Source organism: Sorex araneus, chromosome 2 (assembly GCF_027595985.1).
Source record: "Sorex araneus isolate mSorAra2 chromosome 2, mSorAra2.pri, whole genome shotgun sequence".
Lineage (NCBI taxonomy): Eukaryota > Metazoa > Chordata > Mammalia > Eulipotyphla > Soricidae > Sorex > Sorex araneus.
Genome location: NC_073303.1, coordinates 234,631,708 through 234,658,053, shown reverse-complemented (window position 1 = coordinate 234,658,053; position 26,346 = coordinate 234,631,708). Strand labels below are relative to the sequence as shown.

The 26,346-nt window shown below is 59.2% G+C and overlaps 1 protein-coding gene across 5 annotated transcripts in view; it reads right to left on the bottom strand.

The window, feature by feature from the left end:
• Positions 1-3,995: 3,995 nt before the first annotated feature.
• Positions 3,996-26,346, bottom strand: part of COL5A3 (collagen type V alpha 3 chain) — a 34,410-nt gene continuing 12,059 nt past the window's right edge. For 3 of the 5 annotated variants that reach the window (XM_055127873.1, XM_055127875.1, XM_055127874.1), the window contains 45 exons: positions 26,152-26,205; positions 26,015-26,059; positions 25,207-25,260; positions 24,983-25,027; positions 24,849-24,902; positions 22,001-22,045; positions 21,839-21,892; positions 21,609-21,716; positions 20,779-20,832; positions 19,072-19,125; positions 18,786-18,830; positions 18,564-18,617; positions 18,435-18,479; positions 17,808-17,861; positions 17,673-17,726; positions 17,210-17,263; positions 16,983-17,090; positions 16,805-16,894; positions 16,544-16,597; positions 15,465-15,572; positions 15,266-15,373; positions 15,137-15,190; positions 14,774-14,827; positions 14,243-14,350; positions 14,108-14,161; positions 13,672-13,725; positions 13,531-13,584; positions 13,280-13,333; positions 12,181-12,288; positions 10,961-11,014; positions 10,720-10,773; positions 10,515-10,568; positions 10,314-10,367; positions 10,055-10,162; positions 9,897-9,950; positions 9,599-9,652; positions 9,418-9,525; positions 9,205-9,258; positions 9,086-9,121; positions 8,363-8,416; positions 7,938-8,139; positions 7,753-7,865; positions 6,484-6,552; positions 5,471-5,710; positions 3,996-5,353 (listed from right to left, as the gene is read on the bottom strand). In XM_055127873.1, the coding sequence (XP_054983848.1) occupies positions 5,207-5,353; positions 5,471-5,710; positions 6,484-6,552; positions 7,753-7,865; positions 7,938-8,139; positions 8,363-8,416; positions 9,086-9,121; positions 9,205-9,258; positions 9,418-9,525; positions 9,599-9,652; positions 9,897-9,950; positions 10,055-10,162; positions 10,314-10,367; positions 10,515-10,568; positions 10,720-10,773; positions 10,961-11,014; positions 12,181-12,288; positions 13,280-13,333; positions 13,531-13,584; positions 13,672-13,725; positions 14,108-14,161; positions 14,243-14,350; positions 14,774-14,827; positions 15,137-15,190; positions 15,266-15,373; positions 15,465-15,572; positions 16,544-16,597; positions 16,805-16,894; positions 16,983-17,090; positions 17,210-17,263; positions 17,673-17,726; positions 17,808-17,861; positions 18,435-18,479; positions 18,564-18,617; positions 18,786-18,830; positions 19,072-19,125; positions 20,779-20,832; positions 21,609-21,716; positions 21,839-21,892; positions 22,001-22,045; positions 24,849-24,902; positions 24,983-25,027; positions 25,207-25,260; positions 26,015-26,059; positions 26,152-26,205 (3,336 nt within the window). In that variant the 3' untranslated portion in view covers positions 3,996-5,206. The remainder of the gene's footprint in view (positions 5,354-5,470; positions 5,711-6,483; positions 6,553-7,752; positions 7,866-7,937; positions 8,140-8,362; positions 8,417-9,085; positions 9,122-9,204; positions 9,259-9,417; positions 9,526-9,598; positions 9,653-9,896; positions 9,951-10,054; positions 10,163-10,313; positions 10,368-10,514; positions 10,569-10,719; positions 10,774-10,960; positions 11,015-12,180; positions 12,289-13,279; positions 13,334-13,530; positions 13,585-13,671; positions 13,726-14,107; positions 14,162-14,242; positions 14,351-14,773; positions 14,828-15,136; positions 15,191-15,265; positions 15,374-15,464; positions 15,573-16,543; positions 16,598-16,804; positions 16,895-16,982; positions 17,091-17,209; positions 17,264-17,672; positions 17,727-17,807; positions 17,862-18,434; positions 18,480-18,563; positions 18,618-18,785; positions 18,831-19,071; positions 19,126-20,778; positions 20,833-21,608; positions 21,717-21,838; positions 21,893-22,000; positions 22,046-24,848; positions 24,903-24,982; positions 25,028-25,206; positions 25,261-26,014; positions 26,060-26,151; positions 26,206-26,346) is intronic. The other 2 variants (XM_055127876.1, XM_055127877.1) reach the window with 2 other exon arrangements.

Below are 26,346 nucleotides of genomic sequence, written 5' to 3'. Positions count from 1 at the left end.
TGGGGTGTGGCTTGCCCTTTACAGGAAACATTCAAAGTGCTCGGTCACAGACATCGCAGGGTGGACTCAGAAGTTTTCTTGCTCAGAGCAAAAAGAACAAAAAATAAAAGAAAATAACCTTGCCTTGTTTGTTCCAGACAAGGATGAAACCCCTGAACCCCTCTTTATCCAGAGACCAAGCTGGGCGACCCATCCAAACCCCCAGAGGAGGTGCTATGTGCCCCACAAAGGTCTGAAGGCGAAGAATCAAACCCTAGTCATCCGCGTGAAAGACAAACACCCACACAGCTCTCCTACCGCTGCACCTGTGGAAGCAGCCTGCTTGATCCTTAATTACCTCATACCTAACACTGAAGCAATCCCAAGGGTGGAGATTTCTTAGAGAAACAGGCCTGGGGTGTGTCTGCGATGCCCACAGCGCCACGTAGTGGCGCTTCAGCGGAACTGCCGCGGCCCGAATTTTCCCACGCTTAAGATTTCCAGCCCTTTTCTTTGCTTCAATGTTAAGTATGGGGTCATTTAGAATCAAGCAAGCCGCTTGGGCCTATGCAGCAGCGGGAGCAGAGCGGTCAGCTCTTTTCTTTCAGTCAAAGGACCCTGGTTCGTTCTTTGGCTCCCCATATGGTCCCCCAATCCTGCCGGAGTGATTCCTGAGTGCAGAGCCAGGAGAACCCCTGAGTGTTGCTGGGTTGTGGCCCCCAAACCATGAACAAACCAAATAAAACCAAAACAACCTCAGTCCCTTGATGGCAGGTTTTCTCACCCCAATTTGGGGGGTTCTGAGCTGTATCTTGCTGTACCCATGCCACCTCCTCCCTGTAGAAGGAGGTTAGGGCATCCTCAGAACATGGGGTGATGGCACATGGGGTTGACTGTAATAGGAAACCTTTCCTAAGGGCTGGGTCACAGACAGAGCAAAGTGGGTTCAGAATTTTTCTTGCTCATCACAAAGAGAATAGCAACAAAATAACCTTTTGTTCATGGCTGACTAGGTTCAACCCCAAGTACTCTCTCTGTTTTTGTTTTTTTTTGCTTTTTTTTTGGGCCACTCCCGGCGTTGCATAGGGGTTACTCCTGGCTCATGCACTCAGGAATCACTCCGGACATGCTAGGGAGACCATATGAATGCTGGGAATCGAACCCAAGTGAGCCGCGTGCAAGGCAAACGCTCTACCCGCTGTGCTATTGCTCCAGCCCCTCAAAATTCTTTTTAACCCGCTCCCAATTTCTCTGATGGTAGGTACCTTCACCCCAGACATCTGGAGATGCCGGAGTTGAATGTGGCCTCTGCCATCCTCCTCCACAGAGAACAGAGAACTTGCGATTTCTCATATGTATAGGAACCCCAAAATTCTCTGGGAGGGGGAAGAGGGCATCCTCAGAAATGTGGGGTGCAGTGGTGTGAAATGATGGGGCTGGAGACTATAAGGATGGGTTGATTTGGAGAGATTGCACTGCGGGAAGGCACAATTGTCTTCTGTGCTCACCCTGGGTTCCATCTCAGGCACCATATAATTCCCCTGAGCCCCCGAGAAACTGTTGCAGCCACCCACAGTCCACACCCAAATAAAGAAGCCAGAGCCACTAGCTTGGCCAGTCAGCGTGGTGGACTTAGGAGAGGGACGAGAAGGCCACTCCACTGTGCAGAAATTCTTTTTTGTTTTCTTATGCAGAAATTCTGAGGGTCCTGGGAGCTATAGTGGGTTCTGGAGGGAGGTCAGGACCAGGGATGAACATTTCTTAGAGAAATGGCCCTGGGAGGAATGGAAACGTCCCACAGCGCCTTCTCGTGGTGCATCAGTGGAAGAGCCGTGGCCCAACTTTTCCTGTGCCCAAGATTTCCAGCCCTTGGGCTTGCTTCCATGTTAACCTGCGGGTCACTAAGGATCAAGCAGGCATCCTTTAGGCCGTGCAGCGGTAGCAGAGCATCGAGGGGCTTGCCTCGCATGGGGCAACCCGGGTGTCAGGGTTGAACCCAGCAGCATGACAAGTGTTTTGCCCGCAGTAGAATCTCTCCCTCTAAGCCCCCATTCGCAAACGGTTTCTGTCCAGGTCATGCCCACACTTTTGCGGTTTTTACGTGGAGGATGGTGGTGGAAGCAAGATACAGCTGGGCAGCCCCCAAGTTTGGCGTGAAGGAATCCTACGTGAAAGACTTTTGTTTATTAGTGTTTCAGGGGCCACAACCAGCGATATTTGGGGGTTACCCCTGACTCTGCACTCAGGAATCACTCCTAACGGTGCTTGGGGAACGTATGGGGTGCAGGAATAGAAACCAGGGTCACCCCATACCAGGGAAGCCCCTTCCTGGCTCAGTATTCGATCCATAGCCCTAGCCTGCGAGCTTGATCCTTAACCACCCCATCCTTAACACTGAAGCAAAGAAAAGGGCTGGAAATCTTAAGCGTGGGAAAGTCGGGATGCGGTAGTTCCACAGAAGTGCCACGAGATGGCGCTGTGGGGACGTTTCTGTTGCTCCCTAGGAAGGTTTCTCTGCAAAATTCTCTTCAATGTTAGGTATGGGGTAATTAAGGATCAAACAAGCCGCTTCAGCCAGTGCAGCGGTAGCTAAGTGATTAGGACCCTTGTCTTGCATTCATAGGCTTCCCATAAGGTTCTCCAGTCATGCCGGAGTGATTTCTGAGTTCAGAGCCAGGAGACCCCCTGAGCATTACCAGGTGTGACCCCAGCCATAAACAAGCAAGAAAATTGAAACAAAGTAGCCTCCGTTCTTTGATGGAGAATTCCCTCATCCTGACTTGAGGCGTTCTGAGCTGTATCTTCTTCCATGCCCTTATAGAAGAGGATTGGGGTACCTCATAATGTGGGATGATGGGGTGATGGGGTGTGGGTTGCCCATAACAGGAAACATTCAAAGAGCTCGGTCACCGACATCGCAAGGTGGGCTCAGAAGTCTTCTTGCTCAGAGTGAAGAGAACAAAAAATAAAAGAAAATAACCTTGCCTTGCTCATCCCAGACCAGCACCTCATTCCAAACCCCTGCACCCCTCTTTGTCCAGAGACCATGCTGGGGCAACCCACCCGAACCCCCAGAGGAGATTCAGGTATGTACCCCAATCAAACCCTGGTGACCCTCGTGAAAGACAAGGAACCGCAAGGCTCTCCTCTACGGCTGCACCTGTGGAAGCTGTGTGCTTGATCCTAAATTACCCCATACCCAACATTGAAGCAAACCCTAGGGTAGAAAATTCTTAGAGAAACGGGCCTGGGGAGAAACGGAAATGCTCACAGCGCCATCTCGTGGCGTTTCACTGCCGCAGCCCAACTTTATCCACATTTAAGATTTCCAACCCTTTTCTTTGCTCGAAGTTAAGTATGGGGTCATTAAGGATCAAGCAAGATGCTTTGGCCGCTGCAGCGGGAGCAGAGTGGTCAGATCTCTTGCCTTGCAGTCACAGCACCCTGGTTCTTTCTTTGGTTTTTCATACAGTCCCACCGTCATGCCAGAGTGATTCCTGAGTGCAGAGCCAGGAGAACCCCTGAGCATTGTTGGGTTTGTGCCCCGAACCATGAACTAACCAAATAAGACCCAAACAGCCTCAGTCCCTTGATGGCGAATTCCCTCACCCCAACTTCAGGGGTTCTGAACTGCATCTTGCTGTATCCATGCCCCCTCTTCCTTGTAGAAGAGGGCAACGGACACCCTGAGAACGTGGGGTGATGGCATGTGGGATTGACTGTAACAGGAAACCCTTCCTAGAGGGTGGGTTCAATCCCAGGTACTCATAACAGTCCCCAAATCCCTTCGGGCCCACACCAAAGCCCCACCACAAAATCCTCAGGGCTGGAGTGATAGCACAGCGGGTAGGGTGTTTGCCTTGAACATGGCCGACCCAGGTTCAATCCCCAGCATCCCATAGGGCCTCCCAAGCACTGCCAAGAGTAATTTCTGAGTGGAGAACCAGGAGTAACCACTGAACATCACCCGGTGTGACCCAAAAAGAAAAAACATCCTTGGCAGAAGTTGTGTATTTAAAATATCCAGGGAAGGAGATGGCCTGGTCTTAGGCTCATTATTACTGTGTTAATTAAAATTCTTCTTAACCCAACCCCAGTTACTCTGACGGCAGGTACCTTCACCCCAGATATCAGGAGATGCCGGAGTTGAATGTGGCCTCTGCCACCCTCCTCCACGGAGAACAGAGGACTTGGGACTTCTCATATGTCTAGGAACCCCAAAACTCTCAGCACAGAAGATGGCATCCTCAGCAATGCGGGGTGTGGGGTTTGTGGGGTCTGGAGAGCTTTAGAACTGGGCTGGTTTGGAGGGATGGTCCTGCGGCAAGGCACAGCCTCTCCTGTGTCACCCTGTTCGCTCCCGGGTGCTGGCTCTGGAGCACTGCTCACTGGGTGTCCCTCCACGCACAGAGTGAGTGGGGCGAGCCCCAGGCAGCACGGACACTTGGACACAGTTCACCAGTTTATTCTCTGACCCAAGGTCCAGCAGGGCGCGGGCAGGGCCAGAAGATGCTGGACTCTCTCATCCCCTCCAGCCCTCGGCGGGTGTTAGCGAGTCGAATTCCCCAGAGTCGGCCTCCTCTTGGCCCACGGATCCCTCGAGAATGAAGGCAGCACCATTGGGATCCGGGGTCACCCCCTGCCCCCACTCCACTCACCGGTCCACACCTCCTGATCTGGCCCGGTGATATGGGGGAGGGGGTCGGAGACAGGGTGCGGGGACAGCAGTCCAGAGTGGTGGGGCTGAGGCAGTGGGGGGGCCCACTCAGCTCTGCCAGGGGGCCCCTGTTTCTTCTGGAGTCCAGCTTTGGTTCCTACACTCGGGGACCCCCACCCACCCTGCTCCCCCAAATGTCAGGGGAAGCCGTCGAGTCGTCTCGGGCTGAACAGGAGGGAATCCAGTGGTCAACAAGGAGGTCCAGAAGCACCACAGTTTTGGGGGGACAGGGAGGGAGGCAGGTTTGGGGGGGCCTGTGTCAGCTCCGAGCTGGAAGTCCTTTGTATGGGGTTCAGGGGTGCTAAACTTCCAGCTAAGCTTCCGCTGTGGCCCCCCACGAGAGGAGGGGAGGGATTTGGGGTCCCCCGGGGGCTGAAGAAGGAAGAAGATTCCTCTTGTCTGACCGTGAGGCAGTTGCAGAAGATAAATAGGGCGGCTCGAGGCCTCAGCACCATTAGTGGCCCCCTGTGGGGGCGTCCCTTCTGTGCCCCCTCCCGCGGCCCCTGAGACTCAGCTACTGAAGCAGACGGGCCCCAGCTGGAAGCCGAACTTCTGGTTGGGCTGGCCGAAGTCGGTGGCCGCCACGTCCAGCAGCGGCAGGACGCGTCCCTGGGCGGCGCTGAACTCCAGCACGGTTTTGGCCTGGCCCTTCCGGAACTGCAGGGGTGCGGGCAGGGCGGGTCAGGGGCGCTGGGTCGGGGCGCGGGGACCCCCACCCTACGCCCCATCCAGGCGCGCCCCTCCCCACCCCCGCCGCCTGCCCGGCCTACGGACCTGGCAGCCGTCCTGGGGGACCCGGAGCGTGGCCGCCGCCGTCTGGTTAAGTCCCAGCTCCTGGCCCGAGGCACCCTGGAAGCGCAGCGCGCGGCCCTGGCCCCCAGCGGCCGCGTCCAGCCCGGCGGCTGAGTTCTGGCACAGGTAGGTGAAGGTCTGCCGGGAGCTGGCGCTCAGCAGGGACAGGAAGGTCAGCTGCACGCCGCTCACTGGGGCGCCGTCCGCATCCACGTAGGAGAACTGCGTGTGCACGGGCAGGAGTCGGGGCCAGCGGGCCGCCAGGGGCAGGCCGGCCAGCCCCGGCTCTTCCTCCCGTTTGCACCCGGCGGTGCTCAGGGATCACTCCTGCCGGGGCTCAGGGGGCATTATGGAGTGCCTGGGATCAAACCCCGGTGAACACGTGCAAGGCCAGGGCGTCTCCGCTGGACATCGCTGCGGCCCCCGCTGAGACTCCCTCTGGAGACGCCCGTGCTCTCCCCAGCGCGGGCTTCTCTCTAAACCTTTCTAAATAAGTTTCTATAAAAACTATCTTGTTGGGGCCTAAGTGATGACACAGTGGGGAGGGCGCTGGCCTTGCACACAGTAGATCCGGGTTTGATTCCCGGCATCCCGTAGCGTTCCCCTGAGCAAAGCCAGGAGTAATTCCAGGATGCAGAGCCAGGAATCAGCCCTGAGCATCGATCGCTGGTATAGCCCAAAAAGAAAAAAAAAAGAAAACTATCTTGCTTCACATGCGCGCGCACACACACACACATACACACACACACACACACACACACTTAAAAATCCAGCTGAGCCTCTCTCGACTCTGAGCTTCTGCAGAGTCTGTTCTTGCCGCTGGCACACTTGTCCCTGTTCTCCTAGTCATTGCTCAGGCCTCAGTCAGGCTGCACCTTGACCCCAGGGGACCTGTGGGTCCTTCCCCGCAAACTCCCACCTGTGGGTCCCCCGCCCTCTCCTGCGAGCCAGCCTCTCTCCTCCTGGCCCGCCTGCATCCCAACGCCGTGACTGACCTTCTTCCCTCGTCGGAAGGAGCTGTACCAGTTTCCTGGCTTCTCCCTGGACCACGAGGCCAGTTTCACCTGGGGGACACAGGGGGTCCATGGAACACAGGCTCTGGGTGCCTCCCACCAGCGTCACTTTTTGGGGGGGAGGGCTCAGCCTCCTAAGCAGTGCTCAGGGGCTTGGGGCCCCTTCTGGTGAGAGTTGCTTGCTCAGGCCTTGAGGTGCTGTGTGTGTGGGGAACATGTGGTGCCATGGATCAAAACTCGGTCTTTGCATGGCAAAGCATGTGTCCTGCCTCCTGAGATACCTCCCCAGTCCCTGCCCTGGCCCTTGTGGCCTTGTCATCCTGGGATAAAAACTGGAAGCATCTGGGCCTCCCAGAGTACTTGTGGGCTTCAGGAGAGGTTTGATCCAGCACACACCCTTCACCCAATGATGGCTGGGTGGAGTTAGTGGGCAAATGCCCCTGGTTCTCAGCTCCCTCTCAGCCTGTGAGGGGCAATTCCCAAGTGCAGCCGGCCTCACATTCTCCCAGATGTCCCCAGTGAAGCTGAGTACACCCAATGATGGCAATGTCACCAAGGTCCCTTGGGGCCACTTCTCCCAGCTTCCCCTTTTGCCCTCAGGGTGGCGAGATAATACTGGAAACTCCTGCCTCGCACATAGCTGCCCGGGTTCCAACCCTGGTATCTTAGAGGGTCCCCAGAGCCCGGCCAGGAATGATCCCTGAGCACTGCTACGTGTAGCCCGCAGAAAACAAATCTTATTGATTCTGTTTGGGGGCCACACCTGGCAGTGCTCAGGGCTGACTCCTGGCAGGTCTGAGGGACCCTCCAGGGGACCAGGGATCAAACCTGGACCAGCTGCATGTGAGGCAAGCGTCTCCCCACTGAACTATCTCTCCGGCCTCACATAAGTGGAGCAGGCCGGGGACACAAAAGTGGCTACTCGGGTAGAAGGGCTTGTCTCAGGAGCCACGGGGCCAGAGCGGCGGCACAGAGGGGAGGGCATTGGCCATACATGCACCTGACCTGGGTTCGATCCCAGCATCCCACAGGGTCCCCCAAGCACCGCCAAGAGTGAGCCTTGAGTGCAGCACCAGGACTGACCCCTGAGCACTGCCAGGTGTGGCCACCCCGCAAATAAAATAGAAGAGAGCTGGGGGGCAGGGTGTGTGGGAGCTGGTAACACGCATGCACCAGCCCCACAAATCTGCCACACGCCCGGTTTGGGCGCGAGCTGGCGGGGCGGCCCAGCGCCCCCAGCCGGGCACTCACCGTCTCAAACTTCTTGTCCGGGTAGAGGCAAGTCTGGCCTCCAGCCGTGAAGTTGCAGAAAACCCTGAGCGCGTCCCGGGCACAGCCCTGATTGGGGTCGATCCAGTACTCCCCTGGGGGGCATGGCCGGTGAGTGATCAGGTGGGACCCCGAGCCCCTCCCCCCGGCCCTGGGGGGCACCTCACCATCTGGCAGCTGTGGGTGGTGCCGCCGGAGCTCGCTGCATGCCAGGCCTGGGTGCTCGGCCGTGCCTGGTGGCCGGCGCAGCCGCTCCAGCTCCTGGCTCAGCGAGGACACGGAGGCCAACACCTCCTCCAGGCCGTCCTCCGGGCCGGGGAGCCCCCGGCGGTGGCGCTGGAGCAGCTCGTGCAGCTCGGCCCGGGGCCCCTGGGGTGTGGGCGCCCAGTGGGGAGATGCAGGGGTGGGGCGGGGGGTGAGAAAGGGAAAGAGAATGGGGGGGGACCGGATAAGAGATTAGTCGGGAAACGGCCCCTGAGTGGGACATGGGGTGGGGGCCCCCCACACCTACACCCCAGCCCAGACCCTCCTGCCCTGCCCCAGGGTCTGGGGGCCCTGGTGAGGGACGGTTCAGCAGGCGAGAGCAACTCACCGGGGGGCCCGGGGACCCTGGGGGGCCCGTGTCTCCGCGGGGACCAAGTGCTCCCTGTGGAGAGAAATTATTTCGGGGGGGAGGGCGAAAGCAGTGTGAGACCCCATTCCTGCCGACACAAATACACACACATGCACACACAGACCCACATGCACATACCTGCACAACACACAGACACACGTGTATACACACCGACATACAGACATACGTGGCACACCCCCCACGCTGACATATATACAGACACACACATGCATACATGTGCACAGACACATGTGCACCTACAGATGCACTCACAGTCCTCCACACACATTCATGTGTATATACACAGACACACAGACACAAGTGGCACACGTGTACACAGACACACACATAGAAACACGCACACATGTGCAAACAAACATGCATGTATGGACACACACATGCACACACACACACAGATCTCAGTGTCAAGTCTGACGTGCATTTCTTGTCCCCATTTCATTTTGTTTTGGGGCCACCCCCAGCTGCTCAGGCTTCCTCCTGGCTCAGTGCTCTCAGAGCACCCCTGGCAGGCTCGGGGGGACCCTATGGGGTTCCGGGGATGGAACCCGGGCAGCTGTCCGCTGTGCCCTGTCTCCGCCCCCCCATTCTGACACTCAGGAATCTCAGCACTTCTGCCCAGGCCCCCGCAGCCGGGCCAGGGAGACAGCGACGGGCTGGACTGGGGGCGCGGCCAGTACTCACCGGGGACCCCTTGGCGCCTTTCTCTCCCAGAGGGCCCTGCGGGGAGAGACAAGAGGACCTGAGCCCGGCCAACACGCCCACCACACGGCCCCCCACGCCCCACAATCCCTCCTACTCACCGCCACACCAGGGGGGCCGGGGGGGCCCAGAGAGCCCTTTGGGCCACGGCTGCCCTGGGAGAGGACATGAGGGTCATTCTCGAGGGAATTCGCCCCTCGGGCCCACCCACACACAGCCCCACCAAGGAAGGCCCCGACACCCCTCCCCACTCCCCCCAGCACCCCCCCCCGCAACACACCCTCACCCCTCCCTCCCTACTGCGGGGTACTTACAGGCTCTCCCTGGGGGCCGGGGGGGCCCTGCACACCGGGCAGTCCTCGGTCCCCCTTTTCACCCGCCTCCCCGGGGGGGCCGATGAGGCCGATGAGTCCGATGTGACCCTGGAGGGGGGAAGGTGTAAGGGGCGCGGGGGCCTTTTTCCTGGGGGGTGCCGGGAGGGGGCGGGGGACTCACCTTCTCCCCCTTGAGGCCAGCCTCTCCCTTCAGCCCTGGAAGGCCAGGGGGACCCTGGACAGAGAACAGGGCTGGGTGAGCCCCTGCGGGATATCTCGGGCGCCCAGAGTGGCTGGGGGTCCCAGATTTCAGGGGGGCTGCCAGGGAGGGGCAGGGGCTGGAGGGAGGGAGGACAGGTAGGGGTTGGGTAGATGCTCAGTGGTCAGCAGCGTGGACATCAACGCAGACCACTGAGTGCGGGTTAGTGTACAGGGGAGTGCGGCAGAGGGGGGTGGGGGCTCGGGGTGGACCCTCTTACCAGGGGGCCAGGCGGGCCCGTCTGTCCCGGGGCTCCCAGCAGGCCAGCCTCACCCTAGGGCGGAACAACTGGGGTCTACACCTGCCGGACACAGTGGACACGCCCCCAGCCCTGCCAGCGACCCACGGGGGACCCCACCCCATTCTTGTCCCACTCACCACAGGGCCGGGGATCCCTCGCAGACCCTCAGGCCCCTCTCGCCCTGGGGGGCCTTGAACCCCCATGGGGCCTGTTCTCCCAGGGGGCCCGTCTGGGCCGGGCAGCCCCTGTGAGGGACAAGAGATGACAGAGTCGGGGTCACGCCCCCAGTCAGCACCCCGAGGGGGAGTGAAGCCAGGGCCCCCTGGCCCAGGTGGCACTCCAAGGCAGGGTGTAGTGAGGGTCGAAGCCCCTCCGACCCATGAACCGGAGCCTCACCTTGGCGCCCTTCTCCCCTTCTCGGCCTTCAGGTCCTAGGCGGCCGGGGGGACCCTGGGGAAGAAGGCAAGAGCAGGGGCTGATGTGAGGGGTGGAGTGATGGGGGTGGAGGGGCGAGGGCTGAAGTGCATGTGGAGACTTGGGGTGCCGGGAGCAGTGGGGTGCATGGGACAAGGCTTCGACTGGACATTTGTCACTCACCCTCTTTCCAGGGGGCCCCCGTGGGCCTGGTTCCCCAGAAGCGCCAGGCGGACCCTGTGGATGTGAGCCCAGGACTTGCCTTTCTGGAGAACGCTGGACCCCTGGCTCCCCCCACCTCACTCCTGCAGGGGCGTCCACCCCGTCGTCCGCTCCCCCACTCACCCGGCACTGTGCCCCCTCCCACATCTCTCTGTACCCCACTCACCGGTGCCCCGACATCCCCGGGGTCTCCCCTGTCTCCTGGGGTGCCATCTATACCCTGTGGGGGGGACAGTCAAGAGATCTAGGAGACACATGGGGACTTGGGGGCGGGGTGAGGCTTGAAGGGATGTGAAGGTGATTCGCGGCCCCCCCACATCCCAGGGCTCACCCAGGTCTGGGGTGGGTGGTGGGTGACAGGACAGAATTTGGGGCAGTGCTGAATGTGGAGCAGGGGCCATACTCACCGGCACACCGGGGTCTCCTGGGGCTCCAAGATCTCCAGGGAGTCCCCTGGGGCCCTAAAACATAACCGGGTTCACGATCACCTGAGCTCAGGGGAGCCCTCACTCACGCGGGTTCCCAGCGTGCAGAGGCCCCGCCAAGAACAAGGCCTGAATCCTCTCTCTTTGCCTTCCCTGTTGGGGCGCCCAGGGAGAACTGAGCCCCAGGAAAAGGGGCACAAACAGGTGGGAAGATGCAAACGGAGGTCTCATAACTGGCACTCCTGCCATCCGGCCCAAGCTGAGACCCTGCGGTGCTGGCAGGAGGGTCCCCACTTCCAACTCCCTCATCATCTGGGATTCAGCCTCAGTTCACGGATGGTGTAGCACGGAGGGCGTTTGCCTTGCATGTGGCGACCCGGGTTCGATCCCGGCGTCCCACCTGGTTTCCCAGCACCGCTGGGGGTAATCCCTGACTGCAGAGCCAGAAATAAGGCTGAGCACCACCCAGTGTAACCCCAGAACAGTGACAACAAAAATCCCACAGAAAGGGGAGTTTCAGCCCAAAATGATGAACAAGGATCATTTTTGGATCATTCGTTCAACCCTACGTGTCCTCATTCATCTAAGCGTTCATCAGTTCAATCTTTCTTGCCCTTATTCTTTCTTTTCTTCATTCATTCAAGCATTCGTTTCTGATCGTGAATTTCTTCATCTTTGCTCATCCACTCAAACATCCGTTCTTTCATTCAACCGACCATTCATTTCAACTATTCATTCATTCAATATCCATGCCTTCATTTATGTCCTCATTCATGTCCTCATTCACTTGTGGCCTCATTCATTCACGTTTTCATTCCTTCAACTATTCATTCATTCCCTCTTTTGTTCATATCCACTCTTGTTCACTTATGTGTATTAATTCATCCCTAGCTTACTCATTGGACCATCCATCCACTCCCACGCTCACTCATCAGACCATTCTTCTGTGCCCTCGCTCACTCATCAGACCATTCTTCCGTGCCCTCGCTCACTCATTGGACCATTGTTCCATGCCTTGTTCACTCATTGGGCCATTCATCCACACCCCCACTCAATCTTTGAATCATTCATCCACGCCCTTGATCACTCATTGGACCACTCATCCATGCCTGGGATCAGCACGTGAGCCAACGGGACCTCCTGGTTGAAAGTTTGGGAGCGGGGAGACGCGGGGGCCCCTTTCCCACCTCCTATTGACTCACCACATTCCCTTTGGCCCCATCCTCTCCGGGGGGGCCTTTCTTTCCTGGGGGACCAGCAGCACCGGATGGGCCTGAGTCTCCTTTCTCACCAAAGTCTCCCCGTGGCCCCTTTGCAGAAACAGATGTGTGGTGAGCAGCGCCCACACCCCGAAGTCAGACCGAGTCAGGGAGCAGTGCAGATCCCAAGCCGGTTGGTTCTGGTCAAGGGTATTCTGAAACTGTTCCCACTGGCAATCCCCCGCCGCCCGCTTTTTCCCCCCCCACACCCAGCAATGCTCAGGGGTTACTTCTAGCTTTACACTCAAAAATGACTCAAGGGACCCGATGGGATGTCGGGAATGGAACCTGGGTCGACCTCGTGCAAAGCAAGTGCCTTACCCGCTGTACTATCTCTCCAGCCCCTAGCAACCCTTTATCACCCAGGAAATGTTTCTGCGTTTTCTGCAACCCTGGCATAGAGGTACGCAAAGCAAACATTTAATAGTAATAAATCGTGACTTGGTGCTAAAATAGTTGTTTCTTAAGCTCTGTGAGCCCATATGGGGTCCTGATGCAGCGTTTAAGAGCTATTCTGGGGGCTCGAGAGAGAGCACATGACTTTCAGAGGCGACCCTGGTTCCATCCGGCACCACATGGCCCCTGAGCACAGAGCAGGGAGAACCTGAGCATCGCCAGGTGTGGCCCCAAACTCCCCTTCAACAAAGAATAGGCTGTCGCCCCAGGTCCACCCTAGAGTGAGGAAAGGGCTCCTGTGGGTAGCTCATCCCCAAGTTTGGGGTGTGCAGGGAACAGCCTGGATGGAGGCGGTCCTTCAGAGGATGCCCAGGGGCTCTGGAGGTAGCTCAGGGGCAGAGGCACAGGCTTGGGGTGCCAGTCCCATGTTCGATTCCCAGCAGGGACACAGTGAAGCCTTGGCAACCCCCCACATTGCTGGGCCCAAACACTGAGCAACTCCCCCACCCCAAAGAAAATACAAAGGAAATTCCAGGGTCTGTTATTAGGATGAGACACATCCCTGGGTCGGCGGCTGGCCAGAGACACCCCAGGGTTGGCGGTTCTCTGAGGATAATGTGGATGTTAGGACCACATGCTCACTCACAGGGCTCCCAGGGGCTCCTGGGGGTCCGGGGTCTCCAGTCTGTCCAGGCTCACCCTGCAGGAGGCAAAGTAAGGACCAGGAGGGGCTCCCAGGACAGGCAGCTCCAATGAGAATGAGTTTCCAGCACGCCCCGCCCACCCCACAGAAACCTGCTCTGAAAAGCCTCGCCCCATAGGAGCCCCGCCCACCCACAGAAACCACGCCCACACACATAGTCCCGCCCCATAAGTCCCTGACCCGCCCACACTCACCTTCTCGCCCACTGCTCCAGGCTGACCAACTCCTCCCTTCAGCCCTGGGGACCCCTGGAGAGATGGGGTGGAAGTGCAGATGAGCCCCCACTGAAATGAGAGTCCCCACCCCCGAGACAGCCTGGCCCCCTCAATCCTCACCTCTGCACCGCTTGGGCCATGGGGACCTCGAGGTCCTGGAGCTCCATGGGGTCCCTGTGGGCAGTGACACGGGCATCCAGTGACCAGGGGCCCACCCCCAAAGGCTCCAGTGACCCCTAACTCCACCCCGAATGCTGGGGTGGTGAGAACAACAAAGTGGGGCCGGAGAGACAGAGCAAGGTGATGGCGCTGCCGCCTACAGCAGGCACTGGCGTCACTGTGCCGGGACAGCAGTGCGGAGAGAGGAGAGAGCAGGACGGGCTGGAGCGTGACCACTGGAGCAGGAGGCCTGGGGGTCCACCCCAACACTGCAGGGGACCCCACCCCCCAGCACCACCAGGCGTGGCTCCCAAACAAAATGCCCAAAGTGTCTTAAGGAGTCCCCAGAAGCCAATCACCACGCATACGTTCCCCTTTCTGGCCCCCTCGTCCGTACCATGGACCCCACGTCTCCGACCTCGCCCTTCTCTCCAGGAGGGCCTGGCAGACCCTGAAAAAGGAAGAAATAAAATTGGGGGGCCCGGGTGGGGGAGGGGAACCACGGGCCACTCACCCGAACCCTGACACGCACCTGCAGGCCCGGGGGACCGATCACTCCCACGAAGCCCCTCACTCCGTCATCGCCTTTCTGCCCAAAGAGGCCTGGGGGTCCCCGGCGTCCCTGTGCCCCATCAGCTCCCTGCCAGGAAGATGGGGAGGGACCAGGGGAAGTTAAAGGTCAAGGTCAGGGCAGAGGTCAAGAGATGGAGTAGGGGCAGTGACTCTCGGGGAGGGTCAGTGGGGAACCATAATGTAGCTGAAGGGGGCGGGAATTGGGTCAAAGGTAGAGTCCGGGTGGGGGCCCGAGTTGGGGTCAAGGGGAGGTCATGGTCAGGATCAGATTCACTTCTGGGCCTGAGGACTTAGCATCTGAGCTCAGGGCTGGGGTCCATCTTGGAGGGTGGACCAGGGTTGGGGTTCAGGGTGTAGCTGGGTCAGGTGAGGCTGGAGTTGGGATTGAGACCACAAACAGGGTGGAGATGGGGGTGGGGTGATCAGGATCAGGCAGGGCGGGGACCCCCGTTCCCTGTGATCAGGGACGCAGCAAGCCAGAAGTACTTACGGGGGGACCTGGGTGTCCGACCGGCCCCTGTATCCCTGTTGGTCCTGGTGGACCCTGGGAGGGAGAAGGGGGCGGAGTCAATCTCAGGAGGGGCGGGGCTAGCAATGTCACTCTCGCCCCTTACCCCGCCTTCCGCCGGAAGTGAGCGATGGGCCCAGTCTCCACGAGCGAACGTGTGTGGAGGGGTGGGGGGGTCACTCCTGAGTGGGACCCACGGGAACCTGCAAGCCCTAGGGCTCAGCGCTGCACTATTGGGGACAGAGGGGATGTGAGTAATCCCTGGGTGCAGGGTCCTGCCTGCTGTTACCAGGATGGGGTCTGGGAAGGCAGGGGTCTCCCTCTCTCCCGGGGGACCCCACTTACCGCATCGCCCTTATCGCCTCTGCTCCCCTTGTGGCCAGGTGTGCCCATCTCTCCCTGCACAGGAATGGGCATGAGGAAGGACCCGGCTCCCCCCAGCCCCCCTCGCGGGCTCCCCCAAGCTCCTCTCACCTTGTCCCCCTCCTCGCCGGAAGGGCCGGAAGCTCCTGGGGGCCCGGGAAGCCCCAGGGGTCCAGGGGTCCCGTCTTTGCCGATGGGCCCCGGGGGGCCACGTTCACCCTGGTGGAGGGAGGGGAGAGGGGGTTAAGAAACCAGGGCGGAAGTGGGGTGCTGGCCTTTGGAAGCCTGAGGAAGGATGGGGGACACTTACCGGTGCCCCCTTCTCTCCTGCGGGGCCAACAGGACCGGGGCCTCCGCTCTGACCAGGGAGTCCGATGCTCCCGGTGGGACCCAGAGGTCCCCGCTCCCCTGGGGAGCCCTGTAGGGAGGGAGAGGATGTGGGGAGTCTCCCTGTGAAGGACACCTGAGTCGGGGGTCCCTCACACAGCAGGCAGAGACTGCCTCTATTTCTTCTTTTTCCTTTGCTTTTGGAACCACACCCGTTAATGCTCAGGGCTGACTCCTGACAGTGCTCAGGGCTGGGTGGGAGGTTGGGGATCAAACCCGGGGTCAGCCGGTGCAAGGCAAGCGCCTCCCGACTGTCCCATGGCTCCAACCCTCTGCCTAGGGCCCTGTACGGCTTGCAGCTCACTCAGAGCGAAACCCAAACCCTGAGTTGGCTGCCTGCCTCCCTCCGGCCAGCACCCAGCCCTAGGCATCCTCAGGGCCTTAGCACACACTGTTCCCTCTGCCAGGACCACCCTTTCCCACTCGGCTCTCCCCACTGGCCTCCTTCAACGGCATGTCCCTAAATTGTCCCTTCTGTTTTCTTTTTGGATCATACACGGTGATGCTCAGGGGTTATTCCTGGCTCATGCACTCAGAAATTACTCCTGGCGGTGCTCAGGGGATCATATGGGATGCTGGGAATCAAACCCGGGTCGGCTGCGTGCAAGGCAAACGCCGTCCCCGCTGTGCTATCGCTCCAGCCTCCTCCCCCCCAACCCCGTGGCTATTTTCACTCAGTGCCAGGGGGTCAAACCTGGAGGTGCTCAGGGCTGCGCAGGGATCACTCCTGGTGGAGCTGGGGGTCGGGTGGGGTACCATAAGGGGCACCTGGCATGAAGCCTGGGTAGGTGCATGCTCGGTCAGTGCCTTCCCCACTGTCCCCTGACACTCCCCCAGCCCCCCACAGAGCCCCGGGAAGGGGGCAGCTGTCCTAGTGCATGGCCACCAGTGAAGAGACTGAGGTTTCTGGAGACACCCAGGCCTTCTGGGGGCCCCAGGGGGCTTCATGGCGACAGTCGCTTCCCCTTGCACCCCATCTGCGTGGTTGGATGTTGCACTTACGTTGGCCCCGATGGGACCTGGGGGGCCGCTGTCACCCTTCAAACCGGCAGGTCCCTACGGGAAGGAAATCATTCTCATGGGGCATGTGCTGGCTCTGGGGGGCTCTCGGTCCCGCCCTCGGCAGGGACGCCCCTGTTCAGGGGTCTCTCCGACCGCCACTGCTCTAGGTTCATAGTGGGCCCCTCTGCCAGGATGCCACCCCATGCACCCCCATTCCTTCTCCACTTTACCAACATGCTTGGGGGGGTGACAGATACATACGGGGTCTCCAGCGGCTCCTGGGGGCCCGGGCAAGCCCCTGAGTCCAGGTGGCCCTTCCTTCCCCAGCGGTCCTGGTGGGCCCAGGTCCCCCTGCAGCACGTAGGGAGGGAGGTCAGGCTCCATCAAGGGAGGGGTCCCCCCCCAATTCTGTGCCGGGGGACCCCAGGGCCCATCTCACCTTGGCGCCCTCGTCGCCTTCGGGACCCGGAAGACCATGTTCACCGGGAGGTCCGGGGGGGCCTGGGGCACCCCTGTCGCCCAGAGGCCCTGCGTCCCCCACCTTTCCCTGGAGGAAAAGAAGGGTTCAATTCCCACAGGGCTGGGATGTGTCTGAGAACCCTGTTCCCTCCAAATATCCCCAAACGGGTGCCAAAGTGAGAGGCTTCTCGTGGGCCGCAGTCTGACCTGAGGGCCCAAAACTCCAGCTGGTCCTGGTGGGCCTGTCTGGCCTTGGAAACCCTGAGGGGAAGGAAACGGGGTGTCACAGGAACGGGAGGGCAGAAATGAATCGTGGGGATTCAGGGCTCAGCCTGGCGTCTGGTCCCGAGTTCAAACCCTGGGGATACCACATGTGCCCATCCCGGCAACTCTGCCGTCTGGAACCCCAGCCAGGCAGGTGTGACACAAGCACTATGGCCGGAAGGATGAGCTGGGGAAGCTCCGTGGCAGCCTGGCCCTCGGCACCCCCAGAACATGTGCGAGAACTGCCCCCCCCCCAGCCAGTGAGCGCACCACCCATCACGGCGGCAGGAACGCGGAGGGAATAAATGAGCGATGGGTTGGTTAGAAGCCAGCCCAGTGCCGAGGAGGCTGGGAGGCTAAGCACAGGGATCCCGGCCCCGCAGGGTCCCCCGGGACAGCGACTCACCAGCTCTCCTCTCTGGCCTGGGTGCCCGGAACGCCCGTCCTTGCCTTGGGGGCCCTGGGGACAAAGTTGGAGCGAGGTGAGGCAGCATGAAGGGGCACCTCCTCTCTGTACCCCAACCCGGGCGAGGTCACTCACGGGGGGGCCCTTGAGCCCAGGGAATCCAGGGGGACCTTGCACTCCGGGGGGGCCCTGAAACGAAAGAGGATTCATGAATTCAGACTTCACTAGGACGGACACCAGCACCACGTGTATGTATGGTGTGTGTGTGTGTGTGTGTGTGTGTGTGTGTGTGTGTGTGCACATGTATATGTGTGAGCATGTGTGCATGTGATTGCATATGTGAATGTGTGGGTGCATGTGTGAACGTGTGTGATCGTATGTGTTAGTGTTTCGATGAGTTTATGAATATGAGTGTAGGCGTGTGTGTGTATGTGAATGTGACTGTGTGTATGTGACTACGTGCGTTTGGATGTGTGAATGTGTGTGTATTCTGTGTATATGTTAATCTGTGACTGTGTGTGAATGTGATTTTGTATGTTTGTATGTATGTGTACTGTGTGTATGTGTGTGTATTGTGTGTATGTGTGTGTGTTGTGTGTGTGTGAGAGGCACAGAGCACTCTTGCCGGGGCCAACACCAACCCAGCCCTGCATGTGGGGACAGAGGTGGCATCACTCAGCTGCCTCCGACATTGGACTCTCCCCACATGTAGCCCCCGGGGGGGTCCCCGCCCTGCCCGCAAGCACACGCCCCCACACTCACCTTCTCTCCTGGGGCTCCTGGGGCCCCGTCCTGGCCCACGGCACCCTGGAATGAAGGAATAAACAGACTCCGTCTCTGCTGGGACAGGTGGGAGGAACGGGGGGGGGGGGCCGATCCCCCACCCCTTACCTTGGGGCCTGGCTGCCCCGTAGCCCCCGGCTGTCCCCTCTCTCCACGGGAGCCCTGAATCAAAGGAAATCAAGATTAGGAGTGAGGGGAAGTGGGGGGCCCAGGAGGACCCGCCCCCTTTCCTGCCCAGTCAGAACCCCCCTTCCCTCACAGCCCCTCCCTCCATCCCGCCAGCACCCCGTGGAGGCTGAGCAGGTGGGATGGAGACCCCGACCCTCTTACTGGTAAACCCCGCTCTCCTTCCAGGCCTGGCTGTCCGGCCTTGCCCTGCAGGGAAAATGGGGGGAGGGAAGAGAGGGGATGAAGGAGAAGACAGTGGAGCAAAGGGACTGGGCGCAGACCCCACCCGCATGTTCCCCAGTTTTTGCACATACACACACACGCATATACTCACTCACATGTTCATACTCACATTGACACATAATACTCATACACACACTCACATTCATACTCACATTCACACAACACACACACACACACACACACATACACACAGCTCAAAACTTACCCGCTTTCCTTTCTCTCCTAAAGGCCCCAAGGGTCCAGGAAATCCAATCGACCCCTGAGTGTAGACAGAAAAGGAACAGATGGACGTGGGGTGGTGGGGACAGTCACCCCCATCCTCCATCCAGGCGATAGATTCCAGAAGCTTCTTGCAGTCCTTCTAACTCCTTCCTATACGGCCAGAGTCTGGGTGTTTGGGTATATGGGGCGCAGATGCTGAAGTGCCTATGCAGGCCCTCGACCTCCCTCCCATGTGGGAGCCCGTGGGTGTTGTTTCAACAAGTCCACACAGTATGTCCATGCAAATGTGAACACACTCGCACACACACACATACACACACACGGCTGGAACCACAGCTAATCACCCAAGAAACCCCAATCTGACCCACGCCTGACAATAACATCACTTTTGTTTCTTTTCTATGCTTTGGGCCACACCCAGCGGTGTTCAGAGATGACTCCTGGCTATGTGCTCAGGGATCACTCCTGGTGGGGCTCAGGGGGACCCTATATGGTGCAAGGGATCGAACCCGGTCGGCCACGTGCAAGGCCAGTGCCCTCCCCACTGCTCCTGTTTATAGAAACATTTTTTTTTCTTTTTGGGTCACACCCAGCAATACTCAGGGGTTACTTCTGGTTTTGCACTCAGGAATCACTCCTGGCGGTGCTCGGAGGACCGTATGTGATGCTGGGAATCAAACCCGGCTCGGCTGTGTGCAAGGCAAACCCCTTATTCACTATGCTACCACTCCAGCCCCTATAGAAACATTTTAAACCACCACTGTCCTGTGGGTGTGACCTGGCCCGGGGGGACAGGCCAGCTGGAGCTGCACATGACACTGGCCTCATGGCCGAGGCGACAGGGCCAACACACGCATGTCTCTTCAGGTATGTCTGGGTACGCCTGAGCAGCTGTCAGGACTCAGATACAGCACGTACGTATTGATGATTCGCCTCCCACTGTGGCGCAGACCTCAGCCACCCCAGATAAGAAGGGTCCTAGGCCCTAAGGGACCCCCAGAGCATCCCCCTCACAGTCGAGTGCTTTGCACAGAGCACTGGCACGAGAGTACAGTTCAGAAGGCACTGGCCCTGCACGCAGTGGGCCCGCCCAGGTTCAATACCTGGCACCACATACGGTCCCCTGAGCCCTGTCACGATCCTTGAGTGCAGAGCCAGGAGTGAGCCCTGACCGCCGCCGCATGCGGGCCGAGAGAGAGAGAGAGAGAGAGAGAGAGAGAGAGAGAGAGAGAGAGAGAGAGGTGGGTCTTGGCACCCTGTCTTTCTAGTCCCCAGGCTACCTCTTGGAGCCCAGGAGAGAGCTCAATGGGTGGGGGCTTTGCCTGACATGCGCAACTGAGCCCCCGGGTGCTGGGGGCACCCCTCCCTACAGAGCCCACAGATCCATCACCTCCCCAACAAGCCATGCCGTGGGGCTGGAGCGATAGCACAGCGGGTTGGGCCTTTGTCTTGCACACAGGTAACCCGAGTTCGATCCCCGGCATCCCATATGGTCCCCCGAGCACCACCAGGAGTAATTCCTGAGTGCAGAGCCAGGAGTAACCCCTGTGCATCGCCGGGTGTGACCCAAAAAGAAAAAAATACAAAAAAAACAATAAATAAGCCACGTCATGACACAGTCCCCCACCCCAGCCTGGACCCTGATATTCATGTCTCCGAGCCAAGCTCGCCCCAGGCTACAGCTTCTCACCTTAGGGCCGGGGCGACCAGGGTAACCGGGGAGGCCGGGGAGCCCCAACTTGCCCTGCAGACAGAGCACAGGGAAAAGGTCAGAAAACTGCAAGCTCGGAGGTGGAAGGTCGGGAGCAGGGGGTCAGGGGAACTGGGGGGCTGGTCCCAGAGCGCCCGTCTCTGCAGGGGGTCCGACCAGGTGGGGGCAGCTCGCCCACTGCTCCAGATCTCGGCCCGCTCTGTCAAGCCGCCCTCTTCGAACGAAATGCTTGCTGGGGTGTCCGAGCCATGGCACGGAGGGCGCCCACCTTGCACGCGGCCCACCCGCGCCTGTCACCAGCACCCTGTCAGCCCACATCATCACCAGGAACAGGGCCTGTGCGCCTGTGGGGGGCCTGGGGACCCCCAGGACTGCAGCCTCGAGCCCTGGCACGGAGCCTCTGTGGGCTGAGACTTGCTGGGTGGTGGGGGCAGCGCGGGGGTCCCGGGGGCCCCCTGAGTAGTTCGGGAGGTAAAAGGCCTGAACAAGGTAAGCAGCTTTGCTCCGTTGCTCCAACACCGAGCTGAGGGCAGGGAGTGGACGGGAGAGTGGGGGCAGGGGGGTGTGAGCGGGCAGGCGAGTGGCTAAGAGAGTGGGCAGGTGAGTGACAGGAGCGCGGGCAGAGGGCGGCAGGTGAGTGGACAGATGAAGGGATAGGAGAGTAGACATGTGAATGGGCACGTGAGTGGATGGGTGGGTGGGGGTGAGTGGCCCGGAAGTGGGTGGGGAGGCAGGAGAGGGGGCGGGGAGCACCTTCGCCCCTAGTGGGGAAGCTGCAGGTGGCCCAGAAGGGGGGCGGGGGGCCTCACCTTCTCCCCAGCTGAGCCTGGGGGTCCCTCCTCGCCAGCCAGCCCCTCCTGCCCCTTCAGCCCCTCAGGCCCATCCTCTCCTCGGGGGCCTGGGGGGCCGGGGGACCCCTGCAAGAGAAACCAGAGTCTATTTCCAGGGCCCTCTCTCCCCTCTCCCCTCACCCCTGTCCCCAATGCTCCCCCTCCCCACCTTCCCCAAACCCGCACCCACCACACGGAGGTCACCTTACCAGATCACCTTTGAGCCCCCCATCACCCTTGAAGCCAGGGAAGCCATCCTCTCCCTGGGTGGGGGGTAAGCCCAGAGGTCAGAGGTCAGGGTTTGGGGGTGAGGGACACAGTAGAGTCCCATTATTGGGACTCCCCTCCACACACCCCAATTCCTTCTTCACCTTCACTCCTTTCTCTCCCTGGAGGCCACGATTGCCAGAGGTACCCTGAAAAAAAATTTTATTTCGATCCCTCCAACCTGCTTAAGAAGAACCCTCGGCATCCAGAGCAACAGGACAGCGGGGAGGGCGCTTGCCTTCATGTAGCTGACCTGGGTTGGATCCCCGGCACGCCAGAGGGTCCCACAAGCCCTGCCAGGAGCAATTCCTGAGTGTAGAGCCAGGAGTTACCCCTGAGACCGCCGATTGTGGCCCCAAACCAAACTAACAAAGAAAAAAACCCGGGGACTGGAGTGATAGCACAGCGGGTAGGGCGTTTGCCTTGCACGCGGCCGACCCGGGTTCAATTCCCAGCATCCCATATGGTCCCCTGAGCACCGCCAGGGGTAATTCCTGAGTGCAGAGCCAGGAGTAACCCCTGTGCATTGCCGGGTGTGACCCAAAAAGAAAAAAAAAAAAAGAAAAAACCCAAAGAGAGTAACTTTCTGCCAAAGCCAGCGGCTAGGATGGCGTATGCAAACGAAGGCCTTGCTCCACCTTTATTTTTTGTTCTGTTTTGTTTGGGGGCCACACCTGGTGATATTCAGAGCTCTGTGCTCAGGGATCACTCCTGGCGGGCTCCAGGGACCAAGTGAGATGCCAGGGGTCGAACTTGGGGCGGCTGTGTGCAAGGCAAGCGCTCTGCCTCCACCCCCCCGTCCTATCTTTCTAACCCCCGCTGCTTTTTTTTTTTTTTTGGCCAAACGCAGCCGTGCTTAGGGCTGACTCCTGGCTCTGCACTCAGATCTCATTCCTGGCAGGGGTCTCCGCGTGACGCTGGGGACTGAAACAGATCACACGCCTCTACACTGTCTCTGCACCCCGTCTGCACACCCCACCCTTTTCCACAGAAGCCTGGAAGGGGTGTGGAGAGAAGGCCCAATTTCCAAGCAATTCCCATTGGAGGGGCCCTGCCTAGGACACCGAGTCTGCCTCTCCTTTGGCAGGGGGAGGAAGACGAACGTTCCAGGCCCCGGCTAGTCTACAGTGAAGGAATGTTCCCCTTTGTCCGGGCCACAATGGGATTCTGTGGCTGGCAACAAGGCAAGTCTGTGCTGGGCTCCAGCCCTGAGTGAACACAGCTGCTGCGCGCCTCCCGAGCCGGGGTGTGCGGCGGTGAGGAAGGACGGGACTGTGAACTCTGTCAGCGCTGCAGTACCAGGACAACAAGGCACACCTGGTCCCCCAGCTAAACCAGGAAAGGGACAAAGACAAAGGCAACTGAAACTGACATGAAATCAACAAAGATCCTGGAGACCACTGGGAAAGAGGAATGGACAAGAAACGGACAAAGAGGGGGCTAGAGCCGTAGCACAGTGGGCGGGTGCGTTTGCCTTGCATGCAGCAGACCCAGGTTCGATTCCCAGCATGCTATATGTTCCCCCTAGCACCACCAAGAGTAATTCCTGGGTGCATGAGCCAGGAGCAACCCCTGTGCATTGCTGGGTGTGACCCAAAAAGCAAATAAATAAGTAAAAAATTAAAGAGAAATTGACAAAGAGAGAAGTTGACCAGGAAAATGAAATTGACCATGAAAAGGACAACCAGGTTGACCAAGCCCTTGACAGCAATGTCTCTGAAACTGACAGAGGGTGGACACACACCTTTACTTCCAAGTCTGGGTGGTTTACTTGGCCACAGTGTAGCCAAGCTGGCTAAAATTGGTATTCAATTTGCACAATGTATTTAAACTTCACCGCAATGTAGCCACGCATGGCTACAAATGGTATTCGATTTTGTCTTCATATATTTACACTTTGCCACAACATAGATTTTTAAGGAAATACACTTTTTTAAAATCATTTTTTGTAAACAATTAGGACTGGAGAGATAGTCCCTCGGGGAGGGCATCTGCCTTACAGCCACCCTGGGCTTGCTCTCCAGAACCCCATAAGATTCCCTGATCCCTGCCAGGATGATACCAGGAGTGACTTGTGTTTTGGGGCGGGTCACACCCAGGCGCTGCTCAGGGTTCCTCCTGGCTCTGCACTCAGGAATTATTCCTGGTGGTGCTGGGGGGACCACACAGGATGCCTGGGATTGAACCTGGGTCGGCCCCATGCAAGGTAATCAATCGCCCTCCCCGCTGTACTATCGCTCTGACCCCTCATGCCAGGAGTGGTCCCTGAGAAATGGTTCCTGAGTTTAGAGCCTGGAGTAAACCCTAAGCACCACTGGTTTTGACCCAAAGTAATAATAAAAGCAGCAACAACAACTGTCACTGTCACTGTCATCCCGCTGCTCATCGATTTGTTCGAGTGGGCACCAGTAACGTCTCTCATTGAGAGACTTATTGTTATTGTTTTTGGCATATCCAATATGCACGGTTAGCTTGCCAGGCTCTGCCACGCAGGCTCGATACTCTCGGTAGCTTGCCGGGCTCTTCGAGAGGGGCGGAGGAACCGATCTCAGGTCAGCCACGTGAAAGGCGAACGCCCAACTGCTGTGCTATCGCTCCAGCCCATAGCAACAACAACAGGAATAATAAATATAATAATAAGCAATTAAACGGCAATTATGCCTGTGATTGCCTCACCTGAGTGAGCCAACATCATCTAGTGCCCAGCCGGCTCCTGCCCCGCCAAGGTGGCTGCTCTTGGGGTTCCTACTTGAGCATCCATAACACAACTCGCTACTAGCCCCCCACATGCTGCTCTGGGCTGGTACGGGGACAGTGGGTTCACTGAAAAGTGGGTTCAGCTGAACCGTCCTCCACTCCCAAGGCACGAGCCCTTAGGTCTTCCATGGGGATCAAACCCATGCCCTACCCCCGAGAGACTGACCCCTCACCCAGGGCCCGGGGGGCACCTACCTTCACACCTCGGGGTCCTGGGTATCCGAGTGGGCCGGCCGACCCCGCTGGGCCCTGCATGGAAAGAAGATAAGTGGGGTCCAGGCCCACCCCGCCATGGCCTCTGCCCTGTGACTGACCCCCCAGTCTCTCACCTGTGCTCCTTTCTCGCCTGTGGGGCCCTCTCGACCGGGGTGGCCCTGGGGGGTGGAGCAGATAAAAACAGGGTGACTCCGGGGGCTGCATGCAGCCCTGCGTCCCAACCCTGGAACCACAGGGCTCCTCGAGCACTCTTGGGGCCGCCCAAGCCCCGGAGCACCATCAGGTGTGACCCCCACCCCAAACCAGAGCTCCCCTTTCTGCCCCTGCCACCCCTCACCGGAGGGCCATCAGATCCGGGCGCGCCTGGAATTCCCGGGTTCCCCGGGGGCCCCTGAGAAAAGAAATGATGAGGGGTAAAGGGAAGACGGGGCGCCCAGGCACAGGCACACAGTTTCCTGTAGCCTGAGTCCACCTGTCACCCCTGTCACCCCCTGTTACCCCCTGACCCTACTGAGCTCTGAGGGTTTCCATCACTGGGCGGAAGCCACACCGGAGAGGGGAAGGCGTTTGTCTGCTGGGTTCGAGCCCTGACACCCCATAGGATCCCCCAAACCCCACCAGCAGTGATCCCTGAGTGCAGAGCCAGCAGTCAGCCAGGCGTTTTCTGGGTGTGGCTTAACACCCCACCCCCGGCCCCCTAAAAAGAAAAAAGACAAAAGCCTCCACCCTGCTCTCTCTCTCTCCTGAGTGATACTTTCTGGTTCCTGAGGGTGCCCCCAGATCCTGATCTTTCCCTGAGGGGATTCCTTTCAAGATTTTTAAATTTTTTTCGCTTGGGGGCCACACGCAGCGATGCTCAGGGCTGACTCCCGGCTCTGCACTCAGGAATCCCTCCCAGCGAGGCTCGGGGGACCCCGTGTGATGCCAGGGATTGAACCCTGGTCGGCTGCGTGCGAGGCCAGCACCCTTCCTGATGTGCTACTACTCCCAGCCCCCTTTGCCCCCCAATTCTCGATCAGGCAGGTTTCCAGCCCACTCAGGGGTGTGGCTCTAGCCCTGGGAGGTTCCAGAAAGGATGCGGCAGCTCCTCATCACCCGGATTAATACCGGAGGCAGAAGGACTAAGATACCAGGGCGACACTTACCTTGTCTCCGGGAGCACCAATGGGCCCCTGGGGGCCTCGCAGTCCCTGGAGGCAAAAGAGAGGGCGCAGGCAGGCATGAGAAGGGGGGTGAGCAAAGTGGGGTTGGGAGGTCCCCGGGGATACCCCTCCATTGAGACCTGGGATCCGGGGTTCCCCTGCTGGCCGGGAGGACCTGGTTCTCCAGGAGGACCCTGGCAAGAGAGAGACCTTAACCTCAGACTCATGACCTTGAGGCACCAAAGGGGCCCTGCCCTGGGGTGGGGACGAGGATACAGAGATCTGCGAGGGAGCCTTGGGGGGCCACAGGGCACCCCCGTCCTGGCAGGGGGATG